Below are 22,098 nucleotides of genomic sequence, written 5' to 3' on the forward strand. Positions count from 1 at the left end.
TTCTTCCAACTTTGTTTCTTGAAACATAACTCAGTGAGGGGAACAGGGAAAAGCTTTTGCTATGGTGGTGGTGGAGGGAAGAGGGCCACAGGATGGTCTAGTCCTGGGCCATTGGAAGGGTCTCAGATCTCTCAGCAAGGGGAATGAGGGAATCAGAGCAAGAAATCAAATCTTTCAAACTGTACTTTCCCCTAAACCTCAAAACTACAGCTCCAGTTCAGGCCAAATAAGCAGGTTTGGGACTGGAGGGGCCAGGGCCTCGTTGCTGACATTCCTCTTGATTTCAGGAGTGAAAACTTAGCAGGGTCTACACGTGAGTAGCCAGAATTTATCCTGATAATTATCACCGACATCCACATTCCCTGAGGGAAAAAATAAGGTGGAGAAGGGGGTGGGGGGCGGGTTGTGACTCAGATCGCTTTCTTGAATTTGCAGGTACGTTTGTTGATATATTCCCCATTCCTGAGCCCCATGCAGGATCCCAGGGGCTGGAACAAAGGAAGCTGAGTCTCCCAGGACCCTGGAAGCTGCTGCAAACCCCAAAGACGTTGGCCGTGGGCTCTCACTTGAGGATCCCACCTTTATGAGTGGGATTTGAGGATCCGCTCCCGAGTGTGTGTAGGGGTGAGAAGGCTGGAGGGCTCGGGGAACTACAGGGTGAGGGTGGAGGAGGTGATCTCCCGCACCAATTTTGTCCCATTTAATGGGCTACTGCGGAGTTTACACCCTAGGGCTGATCGTTCCATAACGGTTGCCTCTCAGAGGCCAGGTCGAGGGGCTGGGTTCCCTCAAGGACCTAAAACCTGCGCCCCACCCTCTAGACCTGCGCGGAATAATCAGCGGCGAGCCTAGAGGCCTCTTCCTGGCTCTCGCCACGGTTTTCCTCCACACTGAGGCCTTCAACCTCCAGGAGCGCTCCCTTCCCTCCTCCCGCCTGCCCTGCACCACTCTTGTGCCCAAAGTGAACACTGATGCGGACTTAAAGAGCAGCTGGTCCAACGCTTCCCTTCTTACACACGGCAGATAGGAAAACGGAGGCACAGAGAGGGGAGATGACTTTTGCCCACCACTCCGAGCTAGATCAAACCTTGCCTGAACCTTGCGCCCCTCAGGGCGGCCCTCTAGGCCCAACATTCCTAATGGCTGGGGCCGGATGCGCCTGCGCTTCTCTGGATTGGGGCTGCGGGCGCGTGATCGAGGTCGCCCTCCCAGTAAAGCGCACGGTCCGAAGGGGGGCTGGGGTCTCTGGGCCAGCGGGCCTTCCAACCCGGCATGCGCACACGTGGCAGGCCAGGAGCAGCCGGCTGTTCAGCGCGCAGCAGCTTTACTCCCTTCCCTCCGCACTCCCCGCCTCCCTCCCTCGGCTCTGAACCCCGCTCACGTTCCCCGGCTCACCGCTTCTCCGGTTTCTCGGCGCCATCAGGACGGTGGCGGCGGCCATGTGGCTGGCACTAGCTTCTCCCCTTAGCAGACCCTCTTCGATCGCCCCTCAGATCCACTTGCTGGGTGGTGGAGGCCACGATCGGCTCTAATTTATGGACTAATAGCTGGATCCCTCAGCCTCCGCCTCCGAAGCACTTAGGTTCGTCCTGAGAGGGTCCTAAGCCCAAGGATGTCGCAGGGCTACCCGGGCAAGAGGGACGCGGAGGTGAGAGTGGCCTCCTCAGGCCTCCACTCTCCGGTTCTTGTAGCTCCCAGACTCCGCCGTCATTTTGTCCAAAAGGTTTTCCTCTGAGGCCCGTCCAGGCCCCGCCTGACTTCTTTTCAGGGAGAAGGGCCCGGGTCGCCTGTCATCCCCAGTCGGGCCCGGCCGTTCTCGCCGCTGGCGGGCTCGGGCTGGCGACGCCGCTCCAGGAGCGCCCTGCGAGGCCGCCCCGCCAAGGGCAGGCTCCGGCCGCGGGGAGCTGTGGGCAGGCCCCGTGCAGAGAACAATGGAAAAGTGAGAGGGCCGGGAAAGGGGGTAGAGAAAAGTAAGAAGGGAAATAAGAGAGAAAAAACAGGAAAAAAAAATAAAGAACTAGACGAGAGGGAAAGACAGAAAAGGAAGAGGGAAGGAAAAAGGAGAAAACGAAAGAAAGGAAAAGTGAGAGGAGGAAGAAGCAAACAAAAGGAAAACAGTATAAGTGACAGAAAGAGAGAAAGGAACCAAGGGGAAAATAAAGGTAAACGGGGGTGGAGGGGGGGTGGGGAGAAAGTAAGCAGTAAAGACGAGAAGAAAGAAAGAAAACAAGACGGCCCCAAAGGCAAGATAATCAAAATTAAAGGAAAGAAAGGCAGAAAGAAAAACACAAATAGAAAAGAAAGATTCCAAAAGACAAAAGACAGATGAGAGAACATACAGCCAGAAAGAAAAGGAACGGAAGAAAAGCCCAAAGAAAGGAGAACACCGCATCAGGCCATTTTCCTGAAACCCAGAGAAGTAAGCGACCTCCTCAAGCAGTTCGGCCAGGCCCGTGCACTCTGGCCGGCCAGCGGAGCCCCAGCCTTTCCAGAAAAAGAAGCGTTGCCGCTGCAAATAAATTCGCATTTTTCATCACGACCTCCCTGAAGGCCGCGGTCGTCGCGACCACGTACATTCTTCCAGGCGGGAGGACGACGGCACCGGGCGCTCGCTTTGCTTTACAAAAAATAAACCATAATTTAACAAATGCCCCAAGCGGGGCTGGTGGGCTTCTCTCGCCCCCTCCCCCTCGTCGGCGGTCCCGAGCCCGGGAGGGGCGGGAGCTGACAAGGAGGTGCCAAGTCCCCGTGGCCGGAACCCCCGGGGGCGAGGCGGCCGCGCTCAAAGGCCTGGCTGTAAAGGTCACAGGCGGTCTGTGGGGCCGCGCTGAATGGGCTCCCGGAGGTAAACAGACTCTTAACTTTCAACTTGGCCTTGACCTTCCTGGAGGTGTCTGGCCGGTATGTAAAGGAGCAGCTGAGGCTTTCAACGCGTTTGGCTGGGTCAGTAAAGGGGGTTGGGATTCGGGGGAGGCTCAGGGGTCCTGAGGGTCTGCCTGGAGGCTCCCAGCAGGACACAAAGGAGTCTGTGGGGCTGGGGGAAGGGCTGGCGCAGCCTAGGCCGGCGGGGAGGTAAGGACGCCTGGGTTGTCCTAAACTTCAGCCCTGAACTCTTGTAGAGCCCAGGGAGGATACGGAGGCACTGAGCCTCAGGTTCTCTATGTGGGAACCGCAGGCTTTACTCGAGGCTGAAAGAGGCAAGTGAGAGGTGACCAATACTCTTTAGAGAAACTGCCCTTTTCTTTTCAAATAAAAACAGGTGCCTTGTAGTTCATTAGAAACAGATACACATACAGAAACAGAAATAGAGCTCATTTATTCAGTTTAGAAAATGTTTTCATGTGCAAAATCTCATTTAATCTTCACAGCTTTCCTGTGATGTAGAAATTATTACGCCTTTGAGGAGATGGATAATTTTTACAGATAAGGAGGCAATCTTACCTTATCTGACTCCAGTTGAGGTCTATGATAGATCACAGATTGTTGCAAATACATAAACATGTACAGAAAATGGGAGCACATGCTCATATGTTAATAATATGATATCCAGAACTGTTCCCTGGTATCTACTAGATGCTTAATGAATTGGGGAGGAGGGCTTCCCCGGTGGCACAGTGGTTAAGAATCCGCCTGCCAATGCAGGGGTCACACGTTCAAACCCTGGTCTGGGAAGATCCCACATGCCGAAGAACAACTAAGCCTGAGCACCACAACTACTGAGCCTGCGCTCTAGAGCCCGCGCCACAACTACTGAGCTCGTGTGCCTAGAGCCGGTGCTCCGCAACAAGAGAAGCCACCGCGATAAGACTGCGCGCCGCAGTGAAGAGTAGCCCCCTGCTCACTGCAACTAGAGGAAAGCCCGTGCGCAGCAACGAAGACCCAACGCAGCCAAAAATAAATAAATAAATTTATTTTTAAAAGTGCCTCAAAAATATTTAAAAAATAAATAAATTGTAGAGTAAAACAAAAACAACACCCCCATAGTATTTACTTGTATTGAAATGTATCTGTTTACATAGGGGTCTCCAGCACAGCTGGTGAGCTTCTCCAGGGCAAGGCTTGAGTTGGTCACCTCTGCATTCCACAATGATGCAGAGTTACATGCATTTAGCTGCTTGTTTCCATGGACACAGATAAGAACACTAATATCCAAAAAGCACAGTTGCAGGCAGTGTTGCTATGAATCTTTAAATTTTTGTATTCAATTATTTTTCCTTCTAAAAAATAGATAGTCTGGTGTCAGGCGAAGAAACAGCCAGTGTACGTCTTGAATTTTTTCACAGTGAACACACCCGTGTAAGTGTCATCTAGATTGAGATTGAGAACATTTCCAGCCCCCAAAAAGGCTTCCTTACATCACCTCCCTGTCAGGAGCTCCCCTCCCCAGGGTGATCTCTTCTGACCTCTATCACCATAGATGGATTTTGGCCATGCTTGAACTGCATAGAAATAGAATCCTACAAAAGTTTCTCTTTTCTGTCTGGCTTCTTTCACCCACCTATCTGTGCGATTGATGTTGTGTGTAGCAGTCTCTTTTTTTAAATGGATGTTTAGTACTCCATTCTTTAATTATAGTACCATTTATTTGCCCATTCTACTATTGATGGACATTGGGTTGTTTCTATTTTTGAGCTATAATAAATAAAGCTGTTTTGGACACTTCAGTACATGCCTATTGATGGACATAAACATTCATTTCTGTTGGGTATATTCCCAGAAATGGAATTGATTGGTCTATTTTTTAAATTTAGGGATCTATTCACGCCTGTGTTGTCATCTACCAAGCAAAAACCAGTAAAAAAAATTCTTAGTCTTTAGGTAAAAATCCTGGTATTTCTGCCTTTCATAATCAGACAAACAAGAGGTTGTAATAAGAAACTGGAAAGCATCAAAGAGACGTCTCCTCCCTTTTCTCTCATGTTGTTTTCAAATACGACAAAATCCATTGAGGATTTCATGCTTGGTGGCCTCATTTATTAGCAGTGTTCACTGAGGGTGATCTATCATCTTCACTACAGCCCTACAACTTGGGGCAACTCCAGTTTGCATGGGCCCTTTCCCAAAAAAATGGCTCAAGTTCAGACTCAGGTTGAACTCAGGTGAGGGGGCACGGCTAAGCCCACCTAGAGGGCAGGTGGTCTGTTCTATATAATTGCCCTTGACCCTGGTGTAGAATGCAAAAGTTCCTGTCTTCTCCAGAAAACCTGTGAGTTCTAGAAAAAGTGAACCCAGAAGGATTTGATTTGGGAGGGGTAGTGGTGGAAACAGAAAACCTCTGAAGACAGATCTGTGAAACAAACTGGTTTGGGTCTTCTGCCTTGCACTGCACAATAGGCCCCAACAGAGAGGCCTCAGGCAAGTCCTCCAGTGGCTGGGGCTCCCTCTCCCATCTCCTTTTCCTTCTAAGAAAATGTAAAGCCTGGAGGAAGCAGATAGGGGAAATGGAAATCCAGACCCCCTTTTACAGACAGGTCCAGAAGCTCCATTTCCACTTTAGGTCTAAAAGTTTAGCGTCTTCAGTTCTCAAGTCTCCTTCTTTGGAGCACGTGTCCCACTCCCTCTCCCTCCCACCTCTCTCCGAATCCGGAGCTTTCTGGGCACAAACTTGAGTCCCTGGGGAAGAGAAGTCCCAGGCACTTCCCCGGGCCCGGGAGCAGCTTATTACTGCGCATCCAGGATGGAAGGGGCACCTGGAGTGAACTGGGATGCTAGTACCTAGGACTCAAAGCAAGGGACTTCCAGAAATACGCCTTAATCCCCATTTTCCAGCCTCCTCTGACTCAGGCACATTCCCGGGTTCCCCTTTCAGGCCCAGAGCGGCCTCCCGGCCCCACCCCCGACTCCCCTTCCCCCCACGAGATGGACACTTTATAGGGAGAGCTTTTTATTCTCTCGTTAAACCTGCCAAAGCACAGGAGACAGAGAGCCAGGGAGGGAGAGGAGGCGACCGAGGTGGGGCGGGCTCCGCGTCCCCTCTCCCGCCTTCCACTACTCCCCCCCCACCCCCGACGTAGCTGGGTTGCTCCAAACTGGAAAGCAGCGAAAGGACACCTCCTCTCTTTTCTCTCCTTTTCAAATGCAATAAAAAACCGAGAGAGGAAGGGAGGGAGAGTAGGAGAAAGGGGGGGAGGGAGGAAGAGAGGGAGAGGAAGAGAGAGAGGGAGGGAGGGAGGGAGAGGAAGAGAGGGAGGGAGGGAGGGAGGGAGAGAGAAAGAGAGAGAGAGGGAGGGAGAGAGAGAGAGAGAGAGGGAGAGAGAGAGAGAGAGAAAGAGAAAGCGGGGGTAAAGTATTTTCGCAATTTCTGCCATGAAGATTTTATTAGCTTCTCTCCGCCAGGCCGCAGCCAATCAGCGCGCGTGCCCGGGCACCTGCGTCTCCTGCGTCAAGACGGCCGGGCTGAGCGAATGCAGGCGCCGAGCGAGCTGGGAGCGATTTAAAACGCTTTGGATTCCCGGGGCCTGGGTGGGGAGAGCGAGCTGGGTGCCCCCTGTATCCCCCACCCCCGGCACCCCATGAGCCGACCCTCGGCCCCATGGAGCCCGGCAATTATGCCACCTTGGACGGGGCCAAGGAAATCGAAGGCTTGCTGGGAGCCGGAGGGAGTCGGAATCTGGTCGCCCACTCCCCACTGACCAGCCACCCGGCGGCGGCGCCTACGCTTATGCCCGCTGTCAACTACGCCCCCCTGGATCTGCCAGGCTCTGCGGAACCACCAAAGCAGTGCCACCCATGCCCCGGGGTGCCCCAGGGGGCGTCCCCAGCCCCGGTGCCCTACGGCTACTTTGGAGGCGGGTACTACTCCTGCCGAGTGTCCCGGAGCTCGCTGAAACCCTGTGCCCAGGCGGCCACCCTGGCCGCCTACCCTGCGGAGACTCCCGCGGCCGGGGAGGAGTACCCCAGCCGCCCCACCGAGTTTGCCTTCTACCCGGGGTACCCGGGACCCTACCAGCCTATGGCCAGTTACCTGGATGTGTCGGTGGTGCAGACCTTGGGCGCCCCTGGGGAGCCTCGCCATGACTCCCTGCTGCCTGTGGACAGTTACCAGCCCTGGGCCCTCACCGGTGGCTGGAACAGCCAGATGTGTTGCCAGGGAGAACAAAACCCACAGGGTCCCTTCTGGAAGGCGGCATTTGCAGGTAAAACTGCCCACTACTCTGGATCCCCTTGGCGCTGAGTGTGGGGTTGTAGGCCCTCCTGGCACTTGCCTGGGAGGAGGTGGAGGGAGACTTGGGGCTGGTGAGGAGGAGCTTGGTTCTCCTTGGTTGGCTATTAGGACTCTGAAGGAGGGTCCAGGCAGTTAGAGAGCCTGGGTAGAGGCCCCAGAGGGTCTGTGTGAGGGCCTGAGCTGTGGGCTATCTGAAGCCTGAGGACCACCAAGCCCCTGACCTCCCCAGGAGGCCTTGGGACCAGCCTTTCAATACGTTGGTGTGTTTGGCTCTCTTTGCTGTTGTTTGGGGCTCAGGGTATCCCTGCCCAGCAGGATCCCAGTTTAATTCTTCAAAAGGGCCAAATAACTCTCAATTCATTGAGTATGGGGTGCAGTGGGGTGAGTGGGAACAGAGAAATTGGATGTTCTGTAAAGAATACAACCCCTCACTTTCTCTCAGATGAGTTTTTCAGTTTCCAAAGGGAAGTTTAGATTTCCTGCAGCCATGGCTTAGGTGTGTGCATTAGTGCATGTATGTGTTGGGAGTGGGGGCAGAAACGTGTTCCCCCTGTACAGAACTTGCTTGTAGTATCTATAAGAATGGCCAAGAGTTGGAAAATGCATGTGAGGGTGGACATATGTAGACGGTGGGCAAAGGTCTGGCCGTGTGTGATGGGTGTGTTTGCAGACTTGCAGGTGTGAGGGCAGTGAAGAGTGAGGGTGGCCTGCAGAAACCGCTTTCCAAGGCTGGGCGGTGGTCAGAGCTGAAAGCCGAGGTGTCCTCTTGTGCTTTGGGGGAACAGGAGTGCACGAATGCCTGTAGGGTTACCTGAGTGCTCCTGCAGGATGACTTAGCTTGTGGGGCCTGGGTCTGCGCCCGAGCTTGCGCCGGGCGGTGGTGTGAGCATGTCTTTCTCTCCCTCCCTCTCCTGCCGCGCAGACTCGAGCGCGCAGCACCCTCCAGACGGCTGCGCCTTCCGCCGCGGCCGCAAGAAACGCATTCCCTACAGCAAGGGGCAGCTGCGGGAGCTGGAGCGCGAGTATTCGGCTAACAAGTTCATCACAAAAGACAAGAGGCGCAAGATCTCGGCGGCCACCAGCCTCTCAGAGCGCCAGATCACCATCTGGTTTCAGAATCGCCGGGTCAAGGAGAAGAAAGTCCTCGCCAAGGTCAAAACCAGCGCTATTCCTTGAGGGAGCTCCCTGGCTGTGCCTGGGGAGGGGGGGAGGAGGAAGTTGGAGTATCCTGGGGAGACCAGGAGCCTGCCACAGCCAGGTTGGGGCCCAGGACTCTGCTGAGAGGCCCCCAGAGGTGACACTCTTCCCAGACCAATGCTCCTGGGCTGTTCCTCAGGGACAGCTTGGGTACCCCATTGGTCCCAGAGAGCCAGCGAGGCCCAGAGTTACAGCCCAGTCCACCAGGTAACACCACCCAAAGGACCTTGTCCCAGTCATAATCATTCATCCTGGCAGTGGCAATAATCGCCGTAACCAGTAATAGTCGTCACGATAATTAGTGTCATATTTTCTATCTAGAGCTCTGTAGAGCACTTTAGAAACTGCTTTCATGGATTGAGCTGATTACGAATAAACTTGGAAGGAGACCGGTGGCAGGAGAGCTTCCTCTGGGACCCCTTCCATTTCCAAAGCCCATCCCCATCCCAGTGAAGGCAGAGGAGACAAGAAATGGCAGATTCACCCCTGTGACTATGTTGCCCCTTTAGCATTTTTCTAAGATGACAGCTAGGCACGATGGACAACACTGGAGGGTGCATCTCCCTCCCTCCGTGCCCATCCCCTAGGTTGTACCCACTGGTCTCAGAAGTCCGCATCCCCACCTCTTCAATTTTGTCCGTGTGTGAAAAACAAGCCAGCGAGCTGCCCTCCGGGGTCTGTTCTCCTTCCTTTCAGAGAAATGGGGTTTGAGAAAGTGCCTGGATAATTCACCACTTCCTCTCCAAAACCTTCCAAACCCTCCCTTAATGTTCCTGGTGGTTCTGACTTAAGGAGGTCATGGTTCATTGGGCATTTGGGAGCCGCATGAAATAGATATTTGTGGCCTTGTAGACGGAGCCCCTCCCAGGCACAAACGGTTACAGAATGAGGGAATAGTAGCCTATCCATGGTAGGCACGTCCCGAACACACTGGTATAGCCCAGAAGGAGAAAAACAAAAAAACAGAAAGCAGAAAATGGCTCCTTCACTACCCATTCCTCCTCTGCTTGTGTGCCGGTGACACCGCGGAGCTTGCAGGGCTCAGGCTTGGGAGTCGCGGAAGGCTCTTTTTCGAGTGCAAGAACCACGGGCGGCGGAAGCCCAAAGACCCAGTCTCAGAGTGGGGAACGGCAGGCAGCCGGGACAACAATGGGCACAGACTCGTTCCCTTTTCACTTTGCGCTGGTTCAGTCCGCATACCCAGAATTCTGCGTGGGTGGAGGGCAGGTTGGCGCCAACTCTGTTTTCCGCAGCCACGTAGACAGTATGGGAACAGTGCGGAGTTCCAAAAACCTGGGGCAGACCAGCTGTTAGCAGGGCCGGGGGACCCTGATGTCCTGTACCTGGGCCCTGTGCCCGGGGGGGACTCGCTACCTTGGCCGCGCAGCAAATCAGCCTGTTTGAGCTGGATCTTCCTGCAGCCCAGGCTGGAGGTTTCCGGCAGACACTCTCCCGGCGATCGAGCGCACAGGCGTGAAGTGGAGAGGACCCAACGCCGGACCCACGATCCGAGCCACCGAGCAGCGAGTAGGCGGGAGGCGAGCAGCCCGAGGGAGGCGCCCGGCCATGGTCTCGACGGACGCTCCATCTCGGAGCAGGCTCCTCCTTCTCCAGGAAACCCTGCGTTGGCCGCCGCAGCCGAAGAATTCGAGTCGGGTGGGATCCCAGTCCTGGCTCTTCTTCCGGGAGAGAGTTGGGAAGACTGTTCTAAATCTTTTTACCAAAGAGGATCCCGAGGCTGAGGGGAAAGGCCCCGACGGGCAGTCGCCCTCCCTCCCTGGGTCTTGGAATGCCTGTACTTGGGGAAGGGGGGGGGGTGTCAATTTCGTGATTTAAACAATTCTTCCAAGCCCCGTGGTCCAGTTTAAGCTCCCTGGTATCGCGTCCCGCCCAGGGGAAGTGATTTTCTGCCTTCCACGTTCTCCTTCAAGCTTAGTCTCAAGCGAGGAGCTTTTAATACCACAGGTTCTCAAGCTTAGTGGGTGCGACCCCCTCCCTCGCCGCTTCAGAAAGAGCGAGACTTCAGATAGGACCATGGGTAGAGAGAGCGCCCTGGTGCCGGCTCCCCACACGGGGAGGAGAAAGGCCGCAAGAAGTGTTGCCACTTGGACTTCCTGAGATGGCGTAGGTAGAGGCCTAAGGAGTCAGGGGCCTCGAGACTGGACTCCCAGAGCGCTAACTCCTCCACTCAGCTATCAAGCCCTTAAAGTTTCGGAGCTCTTCTATTATTCTCTCTCAATAATTTTAGAACAAACAAAAGATTTGGGATTTTAGAGATTTATTTCGCTACCAGTGTGTTTGACCTATTAAAAAGACAAGGGCGCCCCCTTCCGGTAGAAGCTCGCCATTTCAGGGAAACCCGCCGGTCTGCTCGACTTTAACCCCTCAACCGAGCCTCTGGCTTCCAGATGCCTGGGGCGTCGGGCCTTCGGGGTTGGGGAGTTCGGGGCTGCGTGTGAGAGCGCCGGGACCCGGAGTCGCCTGGAATTGGGCCAGGGTATAAGCAAATGTATCGGTCCAGCGGCTGAGAGACTCAGGAGGAAGGCTAGGAGAGCAGCAAGCGATCTCGAATAGTGAAGAAACAGGGCGGCCAGGACTCCCGGGAGCAAGGCTGCGGCGCCATCAGCGATCGGTCCAGGTCTTCGTTCCACTGGAGTATTATATTTATCTTCCTCGCCAGGCCAATTCGCGGCGAACCCCTTCCTCCCCTTTTATCCCCCCGACTCATTTACTTGTATGGAACTTGTGCAAAAAAAAATTTTTTTAAATTTCTCTTTGTATTAAACCCTTTTATGGAAGCTCTTTCCAAACACCAATTTTACTCCCGAGGCAAATTATACCCCCTCCCACCGACCGAGGCCGACCATTTAAAAATCTTTCAGTAATTTGTGTCAAAATTACAACAAAATATATCTACATGTATTTGCCTGTAGCTATTTGCTTTTTAAATAGGGCCATTTTAAGCTACAGGAGAGAGGGTTTTGCTAAATTTAGACTGAAATGTGTTGACTATAACGTTCACAAATAGGTAAATTCAAACAACATTCTCATGAACAAATACACGCAGAGGCGCACGAATAGACTCCGGAAAATACACCGGGCGTCTTTTCACCAGCGAGGTGTAATTTTACTCGGAGCTGCCCTCCGCGCCCTCTCCCTTACTCGGAGCAGATCATCCCCGGTTGAGTCTCAGCAAACGTCGAAACAGGATCCGAGGGTCGCGTCTACGCTGCTCCAGGACGGAAATCACTTACTTCCAACTCCAAACCAGGTGGATTTTATTAGGCCGACTTAGGGGGTAGTGGTGGAGAAGTGCATAGACGTGACCTCCGGAAGCTCTTTTCGAATCTAGGTTCTCCAAGCAGCCCAGCGGAGAGCGAACCCGAGGCTCTGGCTCCGGGGTCCTTCACTCGTGCTGGCAAACGCTTCCCACCACCCTGGAAGTCGCGAGGCCGAAGCCGGCGACTCTGCACAGCCGTGCCCCCCTCCGCAGTCACCCCTAGCTAGCCACCCCTACTCTGAGTGGTTCGAGGACCAGAAGATGTCCTGCGGCAGGAAAAAGGCCCAGATCAAGACCCGCCAGTTCTACGAGAGGCGCAGCTCCCCTCCTCCAACACGGGGCCAACTGCCCTCCCCTCCTCCAGTCCCCCTCCTCCCCTTAATTAAAGTTTTATTCAAGGTCCTAAGTGCTGCACTTTAATTAGGTTTCCTTCGGGGGAAACCCTCTGTGCCCCCGCCCCCGTCCGGTCTAATAGAAACCCCAGAGCTTCAAACGTGAATTAAATAAATGAACCCGTTACCGTAAACTGGCAATAAAGCGCGAAGGCAACTGCTGCGGAGGGGGCGAAAGGAGAGGTTCCGTTGTTTTTGAAAGCAATCTATACCACATTCTCACCCACCTGAATAGTCCCTCTCCGGGAAAGTGGGGAGAAAGCACTGGATCGGCCCTCGGCCTCTCACCCGAGCGGGACACCCCGCCCCTCCCCCCAGGCGCTGGCCTGGGCCCGGGGAGAGATTTTAAAACATCCAATGGGGAACTGATGCCAGCCTTTCTTCCTCTCTAGGCTACCAGTTACTTTTGTGTAGAAAGCGGGTGGGGGTGGTCGGAGCAGACGGAGAAGAGGGAGTTCCACCACTGGTCCCCCTCCCCTAAATTGCCTCTAAAATGACGGGGAACAGCAAGAGTTCAATCACCCTCGGAAAGTTAGGGAGGGAAAGGCAGTCTGCCGGCGCCCAGAGGTGAGGGTCGGGTCGGGGCCTTTGCCATTGAACTTGAAGTTTCAGGCCTTTGGTCTCCGCTGCGCCTACCCCCACTCTCCTCAACTCTTTATAGGAAGAGGGAGGAAGGTGAGGGAAGGGGTCCCATCTCTGGCCTCGGGAAGGAGGGAGGAGGCCAAGCGGCGTTGGAGGGGCCAGAGCGACCGGAAGACCGTCCAGAGACGCCGAGGTTGGCGGGGAGACGAGGCGGCCCCGGGCTGCAGTGGGGAGGGGTACTCCAGCCTTCTCTGGGCTCGCAGACCCGAGGTGGGGACCCTGGGTCTGTGCGCCGTCTCCCTGAGCCTCGCCCCAGACTCGACTGGGAGGGGGGCACCCGGTCCTTCCTCCTCTAGCCTAAGGTGCTCGAGCAGAGCCCTGAGCCACTCGGAGGCTGGAACCTTCAGGCCGGCGCCGCCCCAGCTCAGGGCCTTGGGGCCCAGCTGAATTCCAGCCTTGGCCTTTGCAGAGGGAGCAAGAGTGTTATGCCCCTATTTCTCAGATCAAGACCTGCTCATTTTGCTACCTCCAAGAGTGCGTTTCTCTCCAAAAAGATAAACTAGCTGATTCGTGGGCCAAGGGCATTACCGCTCTCTCAGCCTGAGGACCCGCTCAGGGAGCCCTGGGGGGGGGGGTCCTCCCAGGAATTTGGGGGACTCCGTGGTCACGGCGGGCAGGGAAGGGCGGGCGTCAGGCTCTTGCAGAGACCACTCGGCGGAGCGCCTCCTCGTTGGTTCCTGGAGAGACCGGCAGACACCTGGGCAGAAAGGGACAAAGAAAGCGCTTCGCAGCACGCGGGACCTGCGCGCCCTCGGCAGGGGAGAGTCTGGCGGGTGAGAGCAAGGCCCCCCCGTACGACCTTATATTTGTCTCTGACTGGATGGAATCCTGGTACAGACAAAATTAATGTTATTGTTATGTTGTTGTTCTTATTTAAACTGCAATACTTTACAAAACATCTACTTTGAAAGCCGGGTGAAAATTAACCGTAATGATAACGGTAATGATGATTTATTAACACACTCTTAAGGGAAAGGCTCTGGCCCTTTAAAAAATAAATCAGTGCAGCTTAGTCTCAGATGGCTGCCTTCCTTCTGCCATTCCTATGCCCTCTTCGGAAGCTTGGTTAGTGCTGAGATCTGAGGAGCAACTGGAGGTGTTGCCCATGGCTGGCACATCTGCACAGGGACTCAGGACCTGCACAGAAGCAGCAGGGGGCCACATGCCCATGTCCTCAGCCACTGACACTGCTAACTTGTTGTTCTTGGGGGGGGGGCAAGGTAATCTACAGACACACTCTGGACTCACCTAACCCTCCCCGCCCCAGCTGGTTCCTGCCCATGCCTTCTCAGAGCTACTGTCCCCACACTGACAGAACCCACTTTATAAAATGAAGACGCTGAGACTAAGTGTAAGTTACTTGATCAGTGTCGCAGACAGCAGTGGCTAAGCTGGACCCCCAAAGCAGGAGCTCCCGAGGACTAAGCTCTGTGGTCTACGCCAGTGCAAGAAAATAGGAAGGGGACTTCCCTGGTGGCGCAGTGTTTAAGAATCCACCTGCCAATGCAGGGGACACGGGTTCGAGCCCTGGTCCGGGAAGATCCCACAAGCCACGGAGCAACTAAGCCCCCGTGTGCCACAACTACTGAGCCTGTGCTCCAGAGCCCGCGAGCCACAGCTACTGAGCCCGTGTGCCTGGTGCCCGTGTTCTCAGCAAGAGAAGCCACTGCAGTGAGAAGCCCGCGCACTGCAAGGAAGACCCAACACAGCCAAAAATAAATAAATAAATAAAATTTTTAAAAAAGAGAGAGAGAGAATAGGAAGCCAAGCCTCTCCTTCACTCCCAACATACCTCTCCTCACCTGTTTCCATCTGGAACCATCCCTTGAGGTCACAGAGCTACACTCAGACTCCCTAGACCCAACCCTTCCTGGGTGCACCCAGCAGATTTGCATAAGTGCAACACAGGGGAGTAAACACAAGTTCCATCACTCAGTTTTCGAGTGCCTACTGCATGCAAAACCTTCCACTGAGGTGGAAGGCTGGAGGAGATACAGTGGAAATACTATCTCTCTTCCTACTGATCCCTGCCTCTCGTTCTGCCTCTCACTTGCTGCCAGATCTTAGGTCTGCTGTTTCCTCAGATGTGACCTGAAACCGGGGGACTATATTCTGTGATCTCTGACATTGTAAGGTGGGCCAAATGCCTACACATGGGGAACTGAGACCGAGAAAGATTCACCCCTCCCCCCACAGCATATGGAGAGGCTTTCTGGAAAAGGCTGTGTTGGAGAAGGACCTTGAAAGATGCTTAAATACCAAACCCGGGTGGAAGATGTGAGCAAAACTCGGGAGAGGGGACAAAAGAGACAGGTCTCTTAGGGAGAGAGGTCTGAACCTCCGCTCTGGTTGGGGCAGAGCTGGTAGGAAAGAGGGCAAGGGCGTTCTCACTGGGTCCTGAACGCTGGGCAAAGCCTGTGCTGTGATCAGACAGCCTCCTGCCCATTCAGGCTGTGACCGCTCCACTCCCACCCAGGCGCGCACGCACCGAATGTTGGTGCAGGCGCTACAAGTGGCACACCGCAGGCCCCAGGAGGAGATAAGGAGACAGCTCTCGGAGAGAGGAATCGGTACCCCCCGGACTCTCAGCTTCCCATCTTAGGTGTGTCCAGTCTGTCGCCCCCGTCTGAGACCTGAGCTCGGTCTTCGGCTGACGGTTGAAGTTCGCCGCCCTTCCCCCTCCAGGCAGGGTTTTGTCGTTGAACTTGAGCCAGGCCATAAACATTCCTTCACCCCTCGGGGAGCTGGACCGGGACGGGGAGGGGGTGGAGGGAAAGGTGGCGGAAGAGGGCTGTGGAAGGATCCGGAACGCCAGAGACCGGGCATCTCCCACCCAAGCCTGCATTGCTTTATCAACGAGCTTCGGATCTTTGCAGAAGCTCGTTGCAGAATTTTCTGCATTCTGCAGAAAATTCGCCATATCTGCATTTTTAAAATCCGATTATTGAGGCCTTATTGCAAGTTAGACCAATAATTTAGTCAGGATCAACGTAATGTAACTTTCATTTTCACTCATTCGTAATTCATGTTTTCTTATTTTAGGTAATAACATCCCCTATTTTTTTTAATGAGCAGGAAAAGCAAATGCATAAAGACCAAACGAATAATAGCTACAGCAGAGGAATTATTAGAGAAGATTGGAGTAGGTCATCCCTAGGCCATCGCCTCTGCATTTTTAAAGCGCCCCTCTCTGGGCGGAACAATCCCAGCCTGCGGCCGACGAGCCCAGCGGAGCCCTCGTTCTCCCCAGGATCCGGAAGCTTAGACTTGGTAAATGCCCCCCCCCCGCCCCCATCCTTGGCCTGGGGAACCGCCCGCGGGACCCAGGAGCCTGGCGCGTGCTTCCCAGTGACCTGCCGCCGGCGGAGGCTGCTCAGAGCGGCCTGCTGAGACCTTATTAGAGTTTTTCCTCCCTCCCTCCCTTCCTTCTTTCCTTCCTTCCTTCCTTCCTTGTTTCCTACCTTCCTTCCTTCCTCCAGGATCCCGGAGCAAGGGAGGATCAAAGACTCTATCCCGGGGTCTTTTCCTGGCTCAGTAAAACCCAGTGTAAGGGTAACTGGGCGCGCTGCGCGGGAGACGCGGGGCTCTTCTGTATCTCGTGCGGGGCAGCTCCGCGCGCGGGGCTTCCTTCCCCGCGAGGAGCCCAGGCGGCTCGGCGAGCGGCCGAGAAGGCACCAAACCCTGGCGAACTTACGACAAGCTCCCGGCCTCCTAAACGCCCGGAGGCAGGTCCTCACTAGCAAACCGGAAAAGGGGCTTGACGGAGCGGTCAGGATACTACTCTCCGCACTCAACCCGCCCCCTCGTCCCCATCTGGCTTTAACCTGCCCGAGGACTTGGACGGAAGAGGGTTTTTTTGTCTCATTCTCCTCCCCAGCCTTCGATTCCCCAGGCCCTCGGGGCCCCGGAAAGAACTCAGTCAACCCCTCTCCCTTTGTCTGACCTTTGGGGAAAAGAGGCGTGGGCGCCTGGGTCAAGTTCACGCACCCGGCCAGCATCTTTTAGGGCAAGTGGGGCCACCTTTGTCATTTGGACCAGAAGGGTCCTAAGCAATCGGGATTGGGGGGAGGGGCGGGGAGGCAAAGCTTCCAGAAAGGCTTTTTGATTTTAGTCTGCTGTTCTGTTCTCACATCCCCGCCCGCGCCTCCACTCAGCTCTGTAGAGGAGAAATAACTCGATCCGAAAGGAAGCCGTTTATTTGGAAAAATAAATGCGAAGGCTTCGTGGAGTGAGCTTCTCAGAAATGGTCTTAAGTCTTTGGCACTTGGGTAGTTTTTCGTTAGTTCTGTCCCGGTGTTTATGAAAGTTAAGGATTTACAGTGTTTATTCGGTACAACCGTTTCTGCGGAATCTTAGAGTAAAAGAAGCCACATCTACACTGCTCCTCAAAAGCTTCAGACTAAACACATTTAAATAATTACCTGCAACATTCCAGCCCTTACAAAAAACAAAAACAAAACAAAAAACCCTCAAAGTGCAAAAACAAACAAAAAAACAAACCAAAAAACCCTATTCAGATAGCAGAAAATAGAATATGGGGCTTTAAACACACACATACTCTAAAAACTTTTAATAAACAACGCTCTTTAAAATTTTTTTCCCATTCTTTATTCCAATGCTCATGTTTTATAATTTGCAATAATTTGTTATTCGTTACTTTTTGTCTTTCCCCTCCCAACTTAGTTATATGCATCCTATCTCGAGTCTAAAAACACACTATACATTAACAATGTCATAAGCAATTTCCCAAGTTATTGCAATCTTCTAAATGCCATTTAAAAATGCATAATATGAAATGAAATGAGTTATCATTTAGAAAACCATTTCCCTAATGTTGGTCATTTAGGTTGTCCCCACATTTAAAAAGAAAACTATTTTTTCCTAATTAGAAAAGTAACACATTTTCATTGTCAAGAATTTTTTTAAAATCTAAAAAATACCATAAAGAAAAGAAAACTATCCCATGTCCTATCACCCAAAGTTTACCAAAATGAATCTTTTGTTGTATTTTCTTGAGATTCTGCATGAACATTTTTGAATCTTGCCTTTTAACTTAATATTAGATGAACATTCCTCAGTGTCATTAACCATTCTTCAAAAACATGATTTTAATGGTTGCATAGTATTCAGTCTTCCAGGGCTGCCATCATTTGGAAAAGCATTTCTCTAATTATTGATCATTTCCATGTTTACTTTTTAAACTAATTCATAAGAGAGTAAGAGAACATTGTTATGACCCTACGTGTGTTTGGTAGGAAGACAAGAGTTGAATCTCCTTCGAATAGAATGCTTTGAAATTTTTAGGTTAAAAAGTCCCCCTCCTAGGTCTCTATTGGGAGGGGATGAAAGTGGGCCTTCTAGAGAGCTGGAAATATTCTATGTTTTGATCAGGAGGGTGGTTCCATGGGTGTGTATACATGTGAAAAAATCATTAAGCTGAACATTTAAGATTTCTGCACTTTTATGTTTTTTAATTACTTTTTAAATTTTTATTTTATTTTTGGCTGTGTTGTATCTTCATTGCTGCGTGCAGGCTTTCTCTAGTTGCGGCAAGCGGGGGCTACTCTTTGTTGCGGTGCACGGGCTTCTCATTGTGGTGGCTTCTCTTGTTGCGGAGCACAGGCTCTAGGCGCTCAGGCTTCAGTAGTCGCGACACACGGGCTCAGTAGCTGTGTCCCGTGGGCTCTAGAGTGCAGGCTCAGTAGTTGTGGCGCATGGGCTTAGTTGCTCCACTGCATGTGGGATCTTCCTAGGTCAGGGCTTGAACCCGTGTCCCCTGCATTGGCAGGCGGATTCTTAATCATTGAGCCACCAGGGAAGTCCCCACTTTTTAATTTTAGCACTTCTTTCCCACTCCTGAAAGCCTACGTCTGTTTACACAGAAAAGGACCAATGCAGAAAATAGGTGGAGGAAGTGAGAAAGGAGTGGGGACCAACCCAAACTGGAGCAGTTCACCCCTTGCTAGGGTATTACCTTTGGTTCATAGAGACCAGAAGTAAATGTTGAACAGCTAGTGATGAGGAGAAAACAGACAAAAAAAGAGCCTGGCCCTTCTTCCCCACCCCATGTTAAATAAAGAAGATTTTTTCTATCACACTTACACTCATGTAGCTTTGAATTTTCCAAGCGAGTAGAAGATAAAAATAGGCTAGATGAGGTTTATAAAGAGAGTTAAAATTAACATATAAATAGCTGACTCAGCTAACATGGTCACGTGAAACAGAAGTGGTGTGCTTTATATACAATGAAAAAAATTTTTAATTTCAGAAAGATTCATTTTGGATCTATTTTGTAATCTACATTTTCACTTTAAAGGATAGCAGACAGGACTTGGAGTCTGCCGGGGCAACTGCTCCCCCAGATGACGGGGAGGACCCGTGAGGGAGTGGAGTGGTGTCTGCTGTCTGTGTCTGGTTTTATTGGCACTATCTCGTGTGATGCTGCGTGCCGGCCAGAACATTCTAGCCCCTTTCCAGTATAATAGTCCAGAGATAATTGCCATTCTGGTTTCTGTTGCTATGGATTAGTTTTGCCTCTTCTTGAACTTCCTATAAACAGGTCATACAGTACAGAGTACAGACCTCTTTTGGGTCTGGTTTATGCCACTCAGCAAAATGTGCCATGTTGTAATGTGTATCAGTGTCCTTTTAAATTGCTCTATGCTATTCCATTGTATGGATGAACCATGAGTAGTTCATCCGTTCACCTCTTGACGGACATTTGAGCTGTTTCTATTTTGGGCTATTATGAATAAGGCTATTATGAATATTCTTGAACAGATCTTTTGGTGGATCAATTGATTCATTTCCTATAGAATTTCTGGATCATAGGGTAGGTATATGTTTAAATTTACTAGCTATGTGGTGTTTTTAAAAATCAAATTATCCATGGACCAGTCCCAATTCCCCACAACTAGCACAAGTAGTCAGATTTAAGAGCAAGAAAAATCTAACATTAATGGTTATGCTTACGTTTGCTTGAATTTCTAGAACGAGCTCATTTTGAGGTCTTAATGACCTGGATCCTTGGGACAGCAGAGATTTGAGTTTGCTGATAGCAGAACATCAAAACTCATGGCTCTGGTTCTTCCTGTAGCCTCCCTCCACTGATCCAGTCATGGAGCAGAGTAACATCTGCAGGTTAGGTCTACATGGCTCTCACCAAACTCCCCCAAATGCAAGTGCAATGAGTCAGGGCAAAGAAGAACTATGACTGAGGTCAACGGTAGAATCAGCGGGGCGCCCAGGGGTCCAGGGGTTAGGGCTAGAAGATGGAAGTGATTCTCCCGAGTCCTGACTTGGAGGCTGAGTTATGACTCAGGAAATTTATGGCCCCATGGTCTTTTTTTTTTTTTTTTTTTTTTTTTTTTTGCGGTGCGCGGGCCTCTCACTGTCATGGCCTCTCCCGTTGCGGAGCACAGGCTCCGGACGCGCAGGCTCAGCGGCCATGGCTCACGGGCCCAGCCGCTCCGCAGCGTGTGGGATTTTCCCGGACCGGGGCACGAACCCACGTCCCCTGCATCGGCAGGCGGACTCTCAACCACTGTGCCACCAGGGAAGCCCGGCCCCATGGTCTTTTAACAAGAAACAATCTATCTTCCTGGGCAGAACTTCCATTACGAGTGACAGGTGCCTGCAGCCAGCTTATTAAAAGCCATCATTTCACCCCCAAGGCGAAGGTGTCACAGTGTGTTGGAACAGAATGCTAATTTCCAGCTTCATATCTTAATCTGGGGCATGGAGAGACATTATGAGACATATTAATATTGAAGAGAAAGGAAACCCGGTGCTATTTCTGCAGCTACACCCTGAGCCCAGGGGGTGTTAGGATCTGCCTGTATTTCCCAGATCACACTGCCCCATCCCAGCAGGTTACACAGCTCACAGACTCTCACCTGCTGCCTTGGGCTGGCTCTGCCCTGGCCTGGCTCTGCCCTGGCCTGAGACAGAGCTTACCTTGCTGCTCAGCGGCAGTGGTGGAGTGGAGTGAGCACTGGACTTCCGGTTGGCGGGCTGGATTCAAGTCCCAGCTGTGGCAGAGGGAAAAGCCCTCTTATGTTTGTATGGTGCTTTTTAATTTTTCCAAGTACCTATGTACATTTCGCATCTTCTACCTCGTGTGGTTCAGTGACGTACAAGGAGAGGGAGAGAATCTGCCCATTTTACAGAGAAGGTAAGTGAGCACCCTGGAGGGAGCACTTTGTTGTTATTTTTGGAGGTGAGAAGAGCCTCCACTCATTGGCTTTTGTCTCTAACTCTCTCCTATGCAGCTTTGGGAACAACTCTGAGAAATTTGTATGGCGGGAGGGGAGAGATGGGGGCGATATTTCACAGAGATCTCTCAGGGTCGAGCCAGGTTTTCTGCCCACACAGTTTCTCTACCCCCATCCAGTCTCCTGGATGATCTTCCTGGCTAAGTTATCCAGTTATCAATGAACTTTCTGTCATGCAGGCCTGGGGGTGCTCAGGTCAAGTCAAAGGGAGATCTAAGGAAACGGTCTGAATGGTCAGGTCAAGAATTAGCCACATAATTGAACCAAGTACAATTACTTGTACAAGACAGCCCGTCAGTAGATACCTCATCTAAATGCTTGGAGTTGGGGGCATGGGTTTGGGGAACCTGGTACTCAGACATGGTAGTGGGAGGGATCTCCCCAAGAGGTGAAGTGGAAGGTTCATTTTCAGTTGCACCATGGCAAAATATTTTAAAATTTTCTGTTGCTTCTAACTTAACAAACAACACGAATTTTGCATAGTTGCCATGAAATAGCAGAACGTTTCACAACTTTTTGTGGCTGATTTCGTGTAGTTTCACAATTTACATCAACTATATAAAACTGCCCTAGAAAGTTTTGTTCCTCTGAGAATCTGGGGGCACGTGCTATGTCCTTCTTTCTGTGTCGGTTTTTAAAAAGTAATTAATTAATTAGTGGCTGCGTTGGGTGTTCATTGCTGCGAGCGGGCTTTCTCTAGTTGCGGCGAGCGGGGGCTACTCTTCACTGTGGTGTGCAGGCTTCTCATTGCGGTGGCTTCTCTTGTTGCGGAACCCGGGCTCTAGGCGTGCAGGCTTCAGTAGTTGTGGCATGCGGGATCAGTAGTTGTGGTGCACGGGCTTAGTTGCTTCACGGCATGTGGGATCTTCCCAGACCAGGGCTCAAACCCGTGTCCCCTGCATTGGCAGGCGGATTCTTAACCACTGCGCCACCAGGGAAGTCCCCTTTCTGTGCCTTCTTACTCTGACACTCCACCTGAGAGTCAACATTATTTTCTTCAGACTCCTTCCCTCTTTATTAAAATATTTGGGTAAGCAAAATGAGCACATCTAAATTTCCTATTGTTTAGCATCTCAGGGGCCTGTAGGAAAATTATGCCATTATGTCTAATTGAATTTTTCATCTGCATGTTTGGGGCCATGTGGTCTG

The 22,098-nt window shown here is 52.0% G+C and overlaps 1 protein-coding gene across 1 annotated transcript; it reads left to right on the top strand.

Moving 5' to 3' along the window:
* The first annotated feature begins 6,532 nt into the window (after positions 1-6,532).
* HOXB13 (homeobox B13) lies at positions 6,533-8,341 on the top strand. The gene is made up of 2 exons (XM_032617347.1): positions 6,533-7,136; positions 8,088-8,341. Exons 1-2 carry the CDS (start codon positions 6,533-6,535, stop codon positions 8,339-8,341), a joined length of 858 nt encoding a protein of 285 aa, XP_032473238.1.
* Positions 8,342-22,098: the final 13,757 nt, after the last annotated feature.

Source organism: Phocoena sinus, chromosome 20 (assembly GCF_008692025.1).
Source record: "Phocoena sinus isolate mPhoSin1 chromosome 20, mPhoSin1.pri, whole genome shotgun sequence".
In the NCBI taxonomy this organism is placed as follows: Eukaryota; Metazoa; Chordata; class Mammalia; order Artiodactyla; family Phocoenidae; genus Phocoena; species Phocoena sinus.